The sequence below is a fragment of the Canis aureus genome, chromosome 16, assembly GCF_053574225.1.
Source record: "Canis aureus isolate CA01 chromosome 16, VMU_Caureus_v.1.0, whole genome shotgun sequence".
In the NCBI taxonomy this organism is placed as follows: domain Eukaryota; kingdom Metazoa; phylum Chordata; class Mammalia; order Carnivora; family Canidae; genus Canis; species Canis aureus.
In genome coordinates, this window is record NC_135626.1 from 25,250,069 (window position 1) to 25,264,852 (window position 14,784).

General features: G+C 37.7%; 1 protein-coding gene across 2 annotated transcripts in view; it reads left to right on the plus strand.

Moving 5' to 3' along the window:
• PPM1D (protein phosphatase, Mg2+/Mn2+ dependent 1D) overlaps positions 1-14,784 on the plus strand; it is a 58,359-nt gene that overhangs the window by 13,820 nt on the left and 29,755 nt on the right. Inside the window, exons 2-3 of one of the 2 annotated variants that reach the window (XM_077852356.1) lie at positions 4,516-4,741; positions 14,002-14,126. In XM_077852356.1, the coding sequence (XP_077708482.1) occupies positions 4,516-4,741; positions 14,002-14,126 (351 nt within the window). Of the gene's footprint in view, positions 1-4,512; positions 4,742-14,001; positions 14,127-14,784 lie in introns of both variants that reach the window. The other variant, XM_077852355.1, reaches the window with a different exon arrangement.

Below are 14,784 nucleotides of genomic sequence, written 5' to 3' on the forward strand. Positions count from 1 at the left end.
TTTATTTATTTATTCATGAGAGACACAGAGAGAGAGAGGCAGACATAGGCAGAGGGAGAAGCAGGCTCCATGCAGGGAGCCTGATGTGGGATTCAATCCCAGGACTCCAGGATCATGCCCTGAGCTGAGACAGACGTTTTTAACCACTGAGCCACCCAGGTGTCCCTTTTTTTCTTTTTTAAAAGATTTTATTTATTTATTATTTTTTAAAGATAGCCTGAGGGGTGGAGCAGGGGCAGGGGGGTGGGGAGAGAATCTTAAGCAAGCTCCACGGAACTCAGTGTGGAGCCTGATGTGGGGCTCAGTCTCAGGACCCTGAGATCATGACCTTCATTGAAATCGAGAGTTGGATGCATAACCAACTGAGCCATACAGGCGCACCAAGATTTTATTTTTAGGTAATCTGTATACTGGGCATCAGGCTCAATCCCAAAACCCCAATCAAGAATTGAATGCTCCGGTGACTGAGCCAGCAAGGTGCCCTGATTTGCTTAATAGTTTTACTACTTATTTGTAAATATGATAGTTTTCTTATGAAGAAAATCATGCTGTTTGCTTTCCTCTGATGCTTCTTGTGAGATTCTTACATGTTACATGTAGTGTAGTTTGTTGTCACATTGAACGTTTGGATGCTCCTCAGCCTGTATGAGCAATGTAGCTCTGAACATTCATATGTACTGTGTGTACATGGACATTAATTTATGGCATATATTTAGGGATAGTAAGTAGTCAAAGTGTATACATCTTTTTTTTTTTTTTTTTTTTTTTTTTTTATTTATTTATGATAGTCACACAGAGAGAGAGAGAGAGAGAGGCAGAGACATAGGCAGAGGGAGAAGCAGGCTCCATACACCGGGAGCCTGACGTGGGATTCGATCCCGGGTCTCCAGGATCGCGCCCTGGGCCAAAGGCAGGCGCTAAACCGCTGCGCCACCCAGGGATCCCCAAAGTGTATACATCTTAATTTTTGATAATGTCTGGATATTTTCCAAAGTGGTTATATCAGTTTATACTCCCACCAGTAGTTGATAGGACATGTTGTTCTACATTCTTAATCACAGTTTCTTTCTTTCTTTTTTTTTTTTTTAAGATTTTATTCATTTATTCATGAGAGACACAGAGAGAGAGAGGCAGAGACACAGGCAGAGGAAGAAGTGGGCTCCATGCAGGGAGCCTGATGTGGGACTCGATCTTGGGTCTCCAGGATCACACCCTGGGTCGAAGGAGGCATTAAACCTCTAAGCCACTGGGACTGCCCTTAATCACAGTTTCTGTTGTCAGATTTTAATTTATGCTATCTGATAATTATGTAGTGGTAGCTCATTGTGGTTTTTAACTTGTATTTCCCTATTGATTAGAAATGCTGAACACCTTTGCATGTTTGGATTTCCTCTTTTGCAAAAGGCCTGTTCAACCTTCTTGTTTTTTTTTTAAAGGTTTATTTATTTATTCATTCATTCATGAGAGACACAAAGAGAAAGGCAGAGACATAGGCAGAGGGATAAGCAGACTCCTCCGCAGGGAGCCCGATGTGGGACTTGATCCCCCGCCCCCGAGGTGGGGATCACACATCCTGAGCCGAGGCAGACGCTCAACCACTGAGCCACCCAGGCATCCCCCTGTTCAAGCCTTTTGTCCATTTTTCTGTTGCATAGTTTGTCTTGATTTGTTTTGTAGGAGCATTTTAATATATTCTGGATACCATTTCTGTGGTGTGTTATTACAAACTCCATTCTGTGAGTCTGTAATCTTTTTAACTCTAGTAATGGTATTTTCTGATGAACAGAAATTCTTAATTTTGATGGTATTACAGCTTCTCAATCATTTTCTTTATATGGCGAGGCCATTCTTTGTCTTTAGGAATACCTTTCCTATTCTGAGGTCATGAATGTACCTTCCTATATATTTTCTAAGCATTTTAGCTTTCATTTTCATATTAGGTCATTTAATTGTGTTTTTTTTTTTTTTTTTTTTTTTTTTTTTTTTTTGTGCTTGGCATCAAAGACCCAAAGTGTGTTTTTGTTTTTGCTTTTTTAAAAATCTTGTCCCAATTCCATGTAATGAAAGTCAGCTTTTTTTTTTTTTTTTTTTTTAAGATTTTGTTTATTTCTTTGGAGGGGGAACAAGTAAGGAGGAGGGGCAAAGGGAGAGAGAGAAGCAGACGTCCCACTGAACAGGGGTCCAATGCCAGGCTCCATCCCAAGACCCTGGGATCATGACCTGAACTGAAGGCAGATGCTTAACTGAGCCACCCAGGTGCCCCTGAAAGTCCGTCTTTTCTCCACTGTTCATATATCAGGTGTTTGAGGATGCATGGGTCTGTTTCTGTGCTGACTATTCTGTTCTTTTGGTCCACTAGTTTATAACTTTTCCATAAAGGTCTTGTTAGAAATTTGTTAGCATTGTTCCTAGATACCATATACCTTTTGTTGCTGTTGTGAATGGTATCTTTTTTTAAGTCACATTTTGTAATTTTTTTTTGTTGTTGTTGGTGGTGATTTACAGAAATAGCATGGATTTTTTTTTATATATAACAATGTTTATATTCAGTAACTTTACTGGACCTTATCAATGCCAGTAGTCTATAGATTCTTTTGATTCTTCCACAGATATTTTCTTGGGGGCGGTTTTCTCTTTGTGTACTGCTCTTGATGCCTCTTAGGCTGTTTGTTCTTCATAAATAATGGTTATAACAACAAAAATTAACATTTATCGAGCACTTACTGGGTGTCTGGTACTGTTGCAGATGGTTTTACATGTGTATGTGTATGAATTTCTGACTTCATCAATATTGGTAGCCATTCTGGTTTCCCTCAGCAATTGTGAGGGTCATTATTTCATATACCGCAACTAGCCCTCTGCTGCGAGTAACGGGATTCTGTAGTGTAGATTCTATCTGTAGAATGGGATGAGGAGACGCTTTGTAGGATTCAAGAACTGTCTTTTCAGCATATGTAATAATGTAAAGAAAAGAACTCTAATTAGAATGAATATACTAGAGAAGCCTTGTGGCTATGAAAGTTGTGTGGCACCACATCAAGTTTTTTAGGTCCTATTTCTTCCACCTCATCGCTGTTGAGACCCTGTGGTTTCTATCAACAGATGCATCACTTTGCTTAAAAGAGAAGTATTATAGGTACTGGTAGCATAGGAACTAAAATGTTTCACCTTTTACTGTGTGGAGAGTTTAGGCGCTGACCTAGGTTTTGCAGTTTTAAAATAAATCTGCCAAGCTTATATCATTGATTGCTACCTCAGCCTTTGCCCAATCTCTGAGTTTGAGCTTTTCAGGACTCTGTTACCAGGGAAAACTGATGTATTGCCTTCTTTATGACTGTGCTTTTCACTTATTGGATTATAGATTTTACATTCTGATTTTTCCCTTAATATAATTGTAATTATATTAATTCTTTAAGATTCAAGGGATTCCTCAGATTTGCTTTGACCCTCCTCTGTGTTTCATGACTGCTGTGAACTTTTCTAATATTTATATTCTGTCCTTTCAGTGGGATTTGGTGAGGAGACTATGTCAGTGTTTGGATTCAGTTGGCTGTCTTGAACTATAAATTGTAGTTTGTTTAATATTCCAGAATATTTCAGATTTTTTAAATGACAAATGAATGTAATTAGTCAATATAAGGTTTTAGGATTAAATATATTATATTGGGTCTCTGCCATTTAATATTTGAGTTATCTTAAACAACTTTCTTAACTATTAAAATGATTGATTCCTCATCTGTGAAATGAAAATAATGGGAATAATTTACCTATCTTAGTGGTTTGTTGTAAATATTATTTGAGATAGTATATGTAAAGCTCTTAGCACAGAACCTGGTACACAGTAAGTGCTCATAAAAATGTTATTTATTAGATTTTGAATATCCAAAGTAACTATTTCGACAATAAGTAGCTTTTTCTGAGAATCCTTTCTTTTTTTTTTTTTAAGATTTTTATTTATTTATGATAGTCACACACAGAGAGAGAGAGAGAGAGAGGCAGAGACATAGGCAGAGGGAGAAGCAGGCTCCATGCACCAGGAGCCCGACGTGGGATTCGATCCCGGGTCTCCAGGATCGCACCCTGGGCCAAAGGCAGGCGCTAAACCGCTGCGCCACCCAGGGATCCCTCTGAGAATCCTTTCAAAGAGAGATTAATAAATGGATGCTAAGCTACTGGCTATACAGGTATCAAAACTCTGAACACATCGTCGCCCACTAAATGTAGGTTAGGACTAAGACATGTGGAACTAGTAAATCTGTCCTGTAATATTTTTCTCCTAGGATTTGTTTGATGGTTGTAATATAATTACATTATTTATAAAGTTAATTTATTAATATGTTGATGAAGGAATTAACACAAGTTCTTTTCAAATAGCTTTCAAAATGTTTTTAAATTTTATCCTATGCTAATTCAAGTTTTAACATGCTAATTGTGGACATGTTGCCATTTTTATTCTGATACAATATTAATGTTTATATCTGGAAGAGTAAAATATTTTATTTCTTATTACAGCAGAATGGCCAAAGACAATGACAGGTCTTCCCAGCACGTCAGGGACAACTGCCAGTGTGGTCATCATACGGGGCATGAAGATGTATGTAGCTCACGTGGGTGACTCAGGGGTGGTTCTTGGAATTCAGGATGACCCGAAGGATGATTTTGTCAGAGCTGTGGAGGTGACACAGGACCATAAACCAGAACTTCCCAAGGAAAGAGAACGAATCGAAGGACTTGGTGGGAGGTAATCATTGTGCTGTTTTGTCTTTCCTATCTTGGTTCTATTTAGTTCTTTTCTGCTTTACTAACCAGATTGACCAGTTACTCCTTTTTGATTAATTTCTCAGTATTATAAGTTTTTAATTTGCCTGATGAAGTACCCATCTGCATTCATATTTATCTTGTTAGTTTGAGTTGACTGTTTTCTGATAATAGATCCAGAGGGAAATAATATTTTCATGGGAGTCAAATAAAACACACAAAGATTTATTGATCACCTTTTACATAAATACTGATCATCATGACATTCGGAATCTGGACAGAGTAGCTGTTAGTGTTCCAGAGTAGAACAATTTGAATCTGGCTTTGGGAATAGAATTTTGTTACAATTAATCTTAAGCAGGACGCCTGGATGGCTCAGCGGTTGAGCGTCTGCCTTTGGTCAGGTCCTGATCCCAGGAACCGAGAGATCGAGTCCCACATCGGGCTCCTTGCAGGGAGCCTGCTTCTCCCTCTGCCTATGTCTCTGCCTCTTTCTCTCTCTATCTCTCTCTCTGTCTCTCATGAATAAATAAATAAAAATCTTTAATAATAAAAAAATTAATCTTAAGGTTTTTTTTCTTTGATTTCTAAGTTAGATATGCTGCAAACCTTTCTTACTATTTTCTTTCTTTTTTTTTTTTTTTGAAAGATTTTATTTATTTATTCATGAAAGACACACAGAAAGAGGCAGAGACATAAGCAGAGGGAGAAGCAGACTCCTTAGGGGGAGCCTGCCGTAGGGCTTTATCCCAGGACTCTGGGAGTATGCCCTGAGCCACAGGCTCATGCTCAACCACTGAACCACCCAGGCATCCCTCTTACTGTTTTTTTTGTCTTTTTCAACTTATTGTCTTAATGTGTAATTTGTAAGCTATAAACTAAAAGTGGCTTCAGTATATTTTATGATGCAAACTAAAATGTAAGATTATTGTAAAAATCAGAGGAATGAGTAACATGAGAACATTTTATTTATTTATTTATTATTTATTTATTTATCATGAGAAAATTCAGAAATTATCCCAATACTAAGTTTTAGAAGTTGAAGGAATGAGGCAAGTTAAATAGAATCCAGTATTTTCTAAATAGTTCTTCTAACTAAAGCCTTACCATGATATTATTGCTTGCCTCATTTTTCTTCTATTAAATCAAAATAGACTTTTTCAGAGTATTAGTAAACTAACTGGGGTAAAGAATTTACATCCTTAACACTGCCACCCCCAGATAGTGAATAAAGAGAGGACTTTGAACAATAATAAAAATGCAAAAGAGTAAAAAAAAAAAAAAAAAAGCAAAAGAATAGCAAACATTTGAAAAAAAAATTATTGATTTTTTTAAAAGATTTTGTTTATTTATTCATGAGAGATTGAGGCAGAGACATAGGCAGAGGGAGAGGCATGCTTCCTAAAGGGAGCCCATTGCGGGACTCCATCCCAGGACCCCAGGATCATGACCTGAGCCTCACAAGCAGACGCTCAACCAGTAAGCCACCCAGTGCCCCGCAAAAAAAATTATTAAAATGAAACTGTTTCCTGCTGTTGGGTTAGCAAAATTTTTAAAAAAGAGAAATACTTCTCAATATTTTTGTTGAAATGGGAATCCTGTTGGTAGGATTATAAATTAGTGTGAACAATATAGAATATAATTTATACCCACTAGCTTCAAATGTTTACAGACTCAGTAATTTCAGGAATGTACTCTAAAGAAATATGAAATGTGGACCAGAATATCGGAACAGTGATTATAGCAATGTTTAATGACTGTTAAAGGCTGGAAATACTTGAAGGCCCAACAACTCAAGAATGCTTAAGTATATAATAATATACAAGGAACCTGATGCGGGACTCAATCCTGGACCCTGGATAATGCTCTGAGCCGAAGGCAGGCGCTCAACTGCTGAGCCACCCAGGTGTCCCTGTAGTTTTTTTTTTAATGGTAGCATTCATTTGATTAAAATTTAGGTAGCCTAAAATGATATACTTCAGAAAGTCTCTCAGCTGCTGCTGTTCCACAGGCTTCACAGTTCCCCTCTCCCTCAAAACCCAATATTGTTGTGTAACCTTTCATAGAGAGAGACTCATAATACACAATCAGATATGAAGCTGTACCATATATAGATGTACCATCATTTATTTAACTAGTCTCCTATTGAAGAATGTTTCTGCTTTTTAAGTTTATTTTTTATTTACTATTACAGACATTATTGTAAAATGAAAAATCACGTACAAGCATCTTTTTGTACATACAAGTATATTTGTAAGATCATTTCCTAGAAGGACTTGCTGGGCCAAAGAGGAGTATGTTTTGAATATTGACAACTATTAGTCTCTATGAGGTTGTACCAGTTTACACTTCTGTCAGTATGTAGATGCCCTTGACAATATCCTTCTGGAACCTTTTGATCATACTGACTTTTAGGTTAATGGGGGGAAACTTGGTGATGTTTTGATTTTAATTTGTCTTATGAGAAAGGTTGACTATCTTTTATTTGTTTAACAACTATTTATATTTCCTTTTCTGTGTATTTCTGTTTATACTCTGTTCATTTTAGGGGGAAGATGGTTATTAGCCTTTTTTTGTATTAATATGTAAGAGCTGCTTCACAATTAGAGAAATTAGTCTTATGTGATGTAATGTGTTTCAGGTGTTGTTTTCATAATTTGGCTTTGAATTATGGTCCTGGAATTTTGTTTTCTACATGGAAGTTTGTTTTAATATAGTTACCAGTCTCTTCTGATATGACTTGATTTTTTTTATGCTGTACATATAGTTCTCGTATTCTGAGGTTATTAAAAACTCTTAGGGATATTTTTGGGTTTAGGAACCCTTTATACCCTTAAAAATTGAGGGCCTACCTTGAAGAGCTTTTTGTTTATATTGGCTATATATAATGATTTTAGAAACTAAAAATAGAGACATTTTTACTTATTTGTTAGTTCATTGAAAAATAACTATATATGTTTAAAGATTTGAGAGACAGAGCTCTAGTGTGCATGTGAGTAGGGGGAGGGACAGAGGGAGAGGAAGACAAGTAGACTCCGCAATGAGTGGGGAGCCTGCCCACACTGGGCTCCATCCCAGGACCCTGAGATTATGACCTGAGCCGAAATCAAAAGTCTCAACTGACTGAGCCACCCACGTGCCCTGAAAAATAACAGTATTAAACCCATTGTGTTAACATGAACACTTTTTAATGAAAAATTAGCTATTTCCCAAAACATATTTAGTGAGAGGCTTGGCATTATTTTGCATATATGTCTCCTTAATATCTGGCTTAATAGAAGACCACCTAGATTCTCATATCTGCTTCTGCTATCAGTCTATTATCTAGTCTGCTTTTTGGTTATAGTATCAGAAGTAAAACTGGTCTTTTATAGGTATAGAACAAGATTATGCCCTGGGCCGAAGGCAGGCACCAAACCGCTGAGCCCCCCGGGCTGCCCAGGGAGGAGTATTTTAATAGCTTTTTCACGTATGGGGATATTCTTTGGTATTATTCCATAACTCAAAGAAATAGTTTCTTAAAGGTTAATAATAGTGTGGTGTCTTGGGCAGCCCAGCAGTTTAGCCTCTGCCTCTCTGCCTCTCTCTCTCTCTCTCTTTCTCTTTCTCTCTGTGTCTGTCATGAATAAATAAAATCTTGAAAAAAGAAATAGTGTGGTGTCTGAAATTATATCAGTGGCCTTTTTTTTTTAGTGGCCTTCTTATATGCTTACATTAAGATCTGTAGGTGTATCAATTAAGAGCCATTGGTTAAATGATTTTTTAATCCATGCATTTTTTTTTATTAATAGACTATTTTTTATTTATTTTATTTTATTTTTTTAAAAAATTTTATTTATTCACTCATGAGAGAGACAGAGAGAGAGAGAGAGAGAGACGGAGGGAGAAGTAGGCTCCATGCAGGGAGCCCGACCTGGGTCTCGATCCCGGGTCTCCAGGATCAGGCCCTGTGCTGAAGGCGGTGCTAAACTGCTGAGCCACCCGGGCTGCCCAGACTTTATTTTTTAGAGTAGTTTTAGGTTCACTGCAAAATTAAATGGAAAGTACAGAGAGTTCCTGTATACTCCCTGCCTCCTCTCTCTCTCTCTCTCTCTCTCTCTCTCTCTCTCTCTCTCTCTTTTAAGATCTTGTTTATTCATGAGAGACACACAGAGAGGCAGAGACATAGGCATAGACAGGCTTCCCTGTGGAGAGCCTGACATGGGACTTGATCCCAGGACCCCAGGATCAGGACCTGAGCCTCCCAGGTGCTCCTCCCTGCCTCTTTTGTGCACAGTTTCTCCCACTACCAACATCCTATAACAGAATGGTGTATTTGTTACAATTGATGACCCTACATTGACATATCGTCACTCAAAGCCCATAGTTTACATTAGGGATATTGTAGGGTTTTGACAAATATATAATGCCATGTATCTACCATTATAGTATCATAAAAAGTTTCACTGTCCTAAAAGCCTTGTGTGCTCTGCCTGTTTATCCTTTCCTTCTAACTGGGAACCACTGATATCTTTAAGTCCCCATAGTTGTGTTTTTTTCCAGAAGATCATATGTAGTTGGAAACATGTAGTATATAGCCTGCAAGTGTGATTTTGTAACATAGGCATTGGTCATTTGTAAAATACTGATTTCCTGAGTTACACAGATCCAAATATTGACACATTTTGTTATTTAATATTGTATCAAGTCATGTAGTCTCTCAAAAACTCCACTGTATGTACATGGTCTTATGAAAATAATTTTGACCTAACAGACCCCCTGAAAACGTCTGGGGGACTCTCAGGGGCCTCTGAACCATATTTTGAGAACCACTTTTCTAGTACTCGTATGATTTCATCTTGAACATTTTAACCTTCAGTCTCACTGGAATTTTAAAATCTGAGATGTGTAGTAGAGACCCAAGTTAAATTTTTTTTTTAATCAGTGGTCATTAGTAGCTATGGAATAATTATATATCTTTTTCTTACTGAATAGAAGGCTAACGAGGTGTAAAACCCCTCTTTAGTGGGAAGATGACCTTGAGTTTACCTCTTCTATCACTGTTTCTCTGGTTAAGATAGAATGTCAGTTCTGTTATAAGGTAATATTGCTTATGGTAGAATGAGTCTTGAATTAGAACTGATCTGGAGAGAAGATTTTGAGTGGACTATAAATTTCTATTGGGAAGCACAGACCTTATTAGCTGCCCTGTATGCATGCAGTTTGACTTATGTAGGTACAGTAAGTCACAGGCTCTTATAAGACACTGATTCCTGTGGCATATGAAATTTACCTGTGGCATATGAAGTTCATTTATGGGGGCTAGAAAATAGCTCTTGGATTTCTGTTAAGGACAATTGCTGAAGACAACATGATTGAAGCTGCTACGCTGGCATACCGTTTCCTCCTCTGTATCCTACGAAGTTAAATGAGCCTGGTTTCATGCTGTCATCTATTTGATCCTATGAGTGTGAAGGTCAGTCTGTATCTGAGACCATTGCTCATACGCATGCAAAGTGGGCTTTGCAATTACAAACTGAATTCTTGTATATATTTGGGTCTTTTTCTGGGCTATTTTTTATACTGTATGTTCATGTACCAGTAGAGTATTTTTTTTTAAGGAGCTTTTTTTTTTTAAAGATTTTATTTATTTATTCATAGAGACACACAGAGAGAGAGGCAGAGACACAGGCAGAGGGAGAAGCAGGCACCATGCAGAGAGCCTGATGTGCGACTCTCTCCTAGGGTCTCCAGGATCACGTCCTGGGCTGCAGGTGGCGCTAAACCGCTGTGCCACCGGGGCTGCCCCCAGTAGAGTACTTTAAAAAACATTGTGGCTTTATTATAAAATTTTTAAGCTTTTATTTATTTATTCGTGAGAGACAGAGAGAGGCAGAGACATAGGCAAAGGGAGAAGCAGGCACCATGCAGGAAGCCCGATGTGGGATTCGATCCTGGTACCCCGGGATCACACCCTGAGCCAAAGGCAGATTCCCAACTGCTAAGCCACCCAGGAGTCCCTATAATTTTTAATATTGGTAATCCTGGTCCCTTTTCATTAATTTTTAAAAAATATTCTTTGACTATTCTTTCTTTATTTTTCGATGTGAATAGTTAAATTATATATTATTTGATTTTTTAATAACATTTTTTTAGAGTTTATGTTTTTGTCTTATCACTTAAAATACCATCTGGATAGTTGGACAGATGCTCTTTGCCATTTGGGAGCAGGTGTCTTTTTGCACAAATTGAGCTGTTTTATTATAAGTTATTTCCTCCTTTCCCTCTGTCTCACCCTAGGCAACTGGCCAGTGCTCTGTTTTTCCAGCCTTCTGTTGCTGCTCAGTCAGCTCTCTGCATATCAGGCTGTTCCTTTGTATATGCCTTTTAATCATACAGGACAACAGCAGGGAGTGCAATAAAAAGCAGTATCTTTTATAACATTGCTTTGGGTTTTTGATACTGGATTTAAAACTTTGTTTTAACCAGTACCATTATTTTGTTTTTTGTTCTTCTGAAGCACAGAGGCAATAATATCTTTGATTATTAAGTATCAAGAGAGCTCCTATCTAGAGTTATAATGGAAACAATTTGAGTAGCTACTGTATTTAAGTATTAAGCCTTACATTTTAGGGAGCAGGTTTAGGAAACAATAGGATTTAAGGTGGTATGAAGGCAGAATGACACATCTCTTGTGAATGGTAGATTTAATCTTTACTCTCTTGTTTGTTTTTTGAGGATCAGCATTGAAGAAAGCATAAAATAACAAAATGACCACCTTTAGTATTCTAACTTGCTGTGACCTAGAACAGTGTTGCTTTGAGGACTGTGAATTAAACTAAATGAGTTCTCAAAAGGGATAGTAAATAACCAACTCTGGAATTTCTCTTCTGTGTTATCATTGATAAAGTTTGGTGATCATTCTGTACTTGCTTCATTCCTCCTCTCTGCTATCTAATATAATTGCCATTAGCCACATATGGTTGTTTAAACTGCAATATAATTTAATTACAATTAAAATGAAAAATTCAGTTCTTCGTTGGCACTGGCCATAGTTACAGTGCTCACTAGCCACATAGGACAGAGTGAACATTTCCATCATTGCAGAATTTCATGAGACAGAGCTACTCAGACCTCCTGGCCTGCCCTTATCAGATAAGTTTGTTTTCCACTTCAGAAAGAAGGTTGAGGCTGTTCCACAACATTCATGTTTTTCTTGGCTCAGCGGAAGAGTGGCCTTTTCTCATTTATAAGGCTTATGCCTTTATTTTGCTTCTCTTAGGATTTTTATTCCATTTGTTGTCTCTTTTTTCTCTAGTATGTTCATTCCTTTGAAGTTAGAGATAGAAAAGCCATAGTTGGGGGTTAACTGGCTGGCAGCTGCTGAGATGTATGGAATTTTATAGTGACATTCTTTTGAGGGTGGTCACTATTTGTCCTGTCTTCAACTTTACACATCTTTACATATGAAGTCTTTACACATGAAGTCAGTTTCATTTCAGTGTTCATCAGGTTTAGGAGGATAGAGTCATGCTACTCAAGGTCAACATAATAAACTCATAAAGGACTCAGTCGTGTCTGCATCAGGATGTCTTAGTACTCATTAATCATGAGAAAAATAACCAACAAGGAAACCACATATTATTGTCAGCTGGCCTCCTGTAGATGAATGAAATTTCAGATTATAATCAAAACATTTCTGGATGCATAGGGGCTCTAAGTGAGAAGACTTAGATTATTTTAGTGTCATAGATCTTTGAGAGCCTTGGGAATAAACCTCTGTCTTATGCATGTATCTTGTCAGATGGACTTTTTTTTTTAAGATTTTTTATTTATTCATAGAGACACAGCTAGAGAGAGAGGCAGAGACAGACACAGGCAAAGGGAGAGTAGGCACCGATGTGGGACTCGATCCCGGGTCTCCAGGATCATGCTGTGGGTTGCAGGCGGTGCTAAACCTCTGCGCCACCAGGGCTGCCCTTGTCAGATGGACTTAATATCAGTTAGGCTAGTATTGTTTATTGAAAATTCTCTTTGCTACTCTTCATGCTAACTTTTCTAGTTGTTCAGAGGAGCATTTTTCTTCTCTTGATTTTTTTTTTAATTCAGGCAAATTATTTTTTGGAAGATTTTATTTATTTGAGAGAGAACGTGAATGGTGGGGAGTGTTAGAGGAAGAGGGAGAAGCAGACTCCCTGCTGAGCAGGTAGCCCAACTTGAGGCTCTGTCCCAGGACCCTGAGATCATGACCTGAGCCAAAGGTAGACACGTAACCAACTGAGCCATCTAGGCACCCCCAGGCAGATTATGATTAAATTAAGAGCCAGTTTATCATTTCAGTCATGCCAGGTACCTTCTGAGAGACCATCTCTTTTGTGTTTTATTACTTGTTTTGCTTAAAGATTTGAACATTTTCCTGTTTTAGGCACCCTAGCATGTATTAACTTCTTTGTGTACTAATTACAGATTTCTGTTGATCCTCTGCCAAATTCCTAAGAGTTTTCTTATTCTCTAACTCCCATATCTATATCTCTCAAGCTAATTTGTTTCCAGAGTCTACTTTCATGCTTCTAAATACAGAAATATCTAAATATATTGATATTTCTATTGAGGTATATCCTCAAATTAAAAATATTAAAACTGAAGTTACACTGTATTCAGCACCCTCAAATCCATCAAAAACTATATAACCTCTCCTTTTCAATTTTTTTTCTCCTTTTCAATTTTTTTTTTTAAGATTTTATTTATTTATTCATGAGAGACACAGAGAGACAGACAGAGACACAGGCAGAGGGAGAAGCAGGCTCCATGCAGGGAGCTTGACGTGGGACTTGATCCCAAATCTCCAGGATTAGGCCCTGGGCTGAAGGCGATGCTAAACCTTTGAGCCACCCCGGCTACCCCCCTTTTCATTTTTTTTCTATTTATTTATAACCTCTTCTTCCTCCCCTTAGTTTCCTTAGTTATCACATTATCTTGGTTTTTTTTTCCTGACATGATGTCCACTCATTTTTCTTCTCGTTACTTCTACTCTGTTCTGTCTAACCTACCTCAGTAATCTCCAGATTCTCCTCATGTTAATCTACCCTGTTTTGGCTTTCCTCTCTGAAAGGAATTTTGGCTTATGCATCTTAGTGTCTGAATCAGATAAGTCGTTATTTTGTGATCATATAATCTGGTTGTATTAGTTATTGGTTAACACATTGAGTTAGCTACCTTACTTGTATGTAATTCACTTAAGGTATTTTTGTGCACTTTTTTCAGTGTGATGAACAAGTCTGGGGTGAATCGTGTAGTTTGGAAACGACCTCGTCTCTCTCACAATGGACCTGTTAGAAGGAGCACAGTTATTGACCAGATTCCTTTTCTGGCAGTAGCAAGAGCACTTGGTAAGTAGGATTTATATTTGGTGAAATCATACTGGATTTTCTACAACTTATGGTGGTAACATAAAAGAAGAGACTAAAAAGTAAATCCCCATTTGACAGATAATGGGGGTAGACTTATGCTGTTATTATAGTGAGTGCTTTATTTATTTTTTAAAAGATTTTATTTGAGGGGGGTGGAGAGAGAGGGAGCGAGCACAAGAGCGGGGTGGGGAGAAGCAAAGGGAATGGGTGAACCTGACTCTGCCTTAAGTAGGGAGCCTAATGTGGGGCTTGATCCCAGGACCCTGGGATCATGACCTGAGCCGAAGGCAGATGCTTAACTGACTGAGCCACCAGGTGCCCCATAGTAAATGCTTTAAAACTTAATTGAGGGGAAGGTGAAAATACGGATTTCAGTGCTAGTTGCTCTTTAATCATGAGTCATGTTCAACATTTTGCTGATTCCCACCTGTACTTAGGGGAATATATATAAGTCTAGGCTTGGTGTTACCCTTAAAATTATTTTTAAATGTGCTTCACTATGTCAGCCTTTCATATTTCTCTTAAGAGCCTTCAAAGCTCTTTTTTTCTTTGGCTAGCAAAATAAATTGTTCATGACAAAATAAAAATACTTCTTTCCTAGTTTACTTGGTTTTGGATGGAAGGCTAGAGGATTATA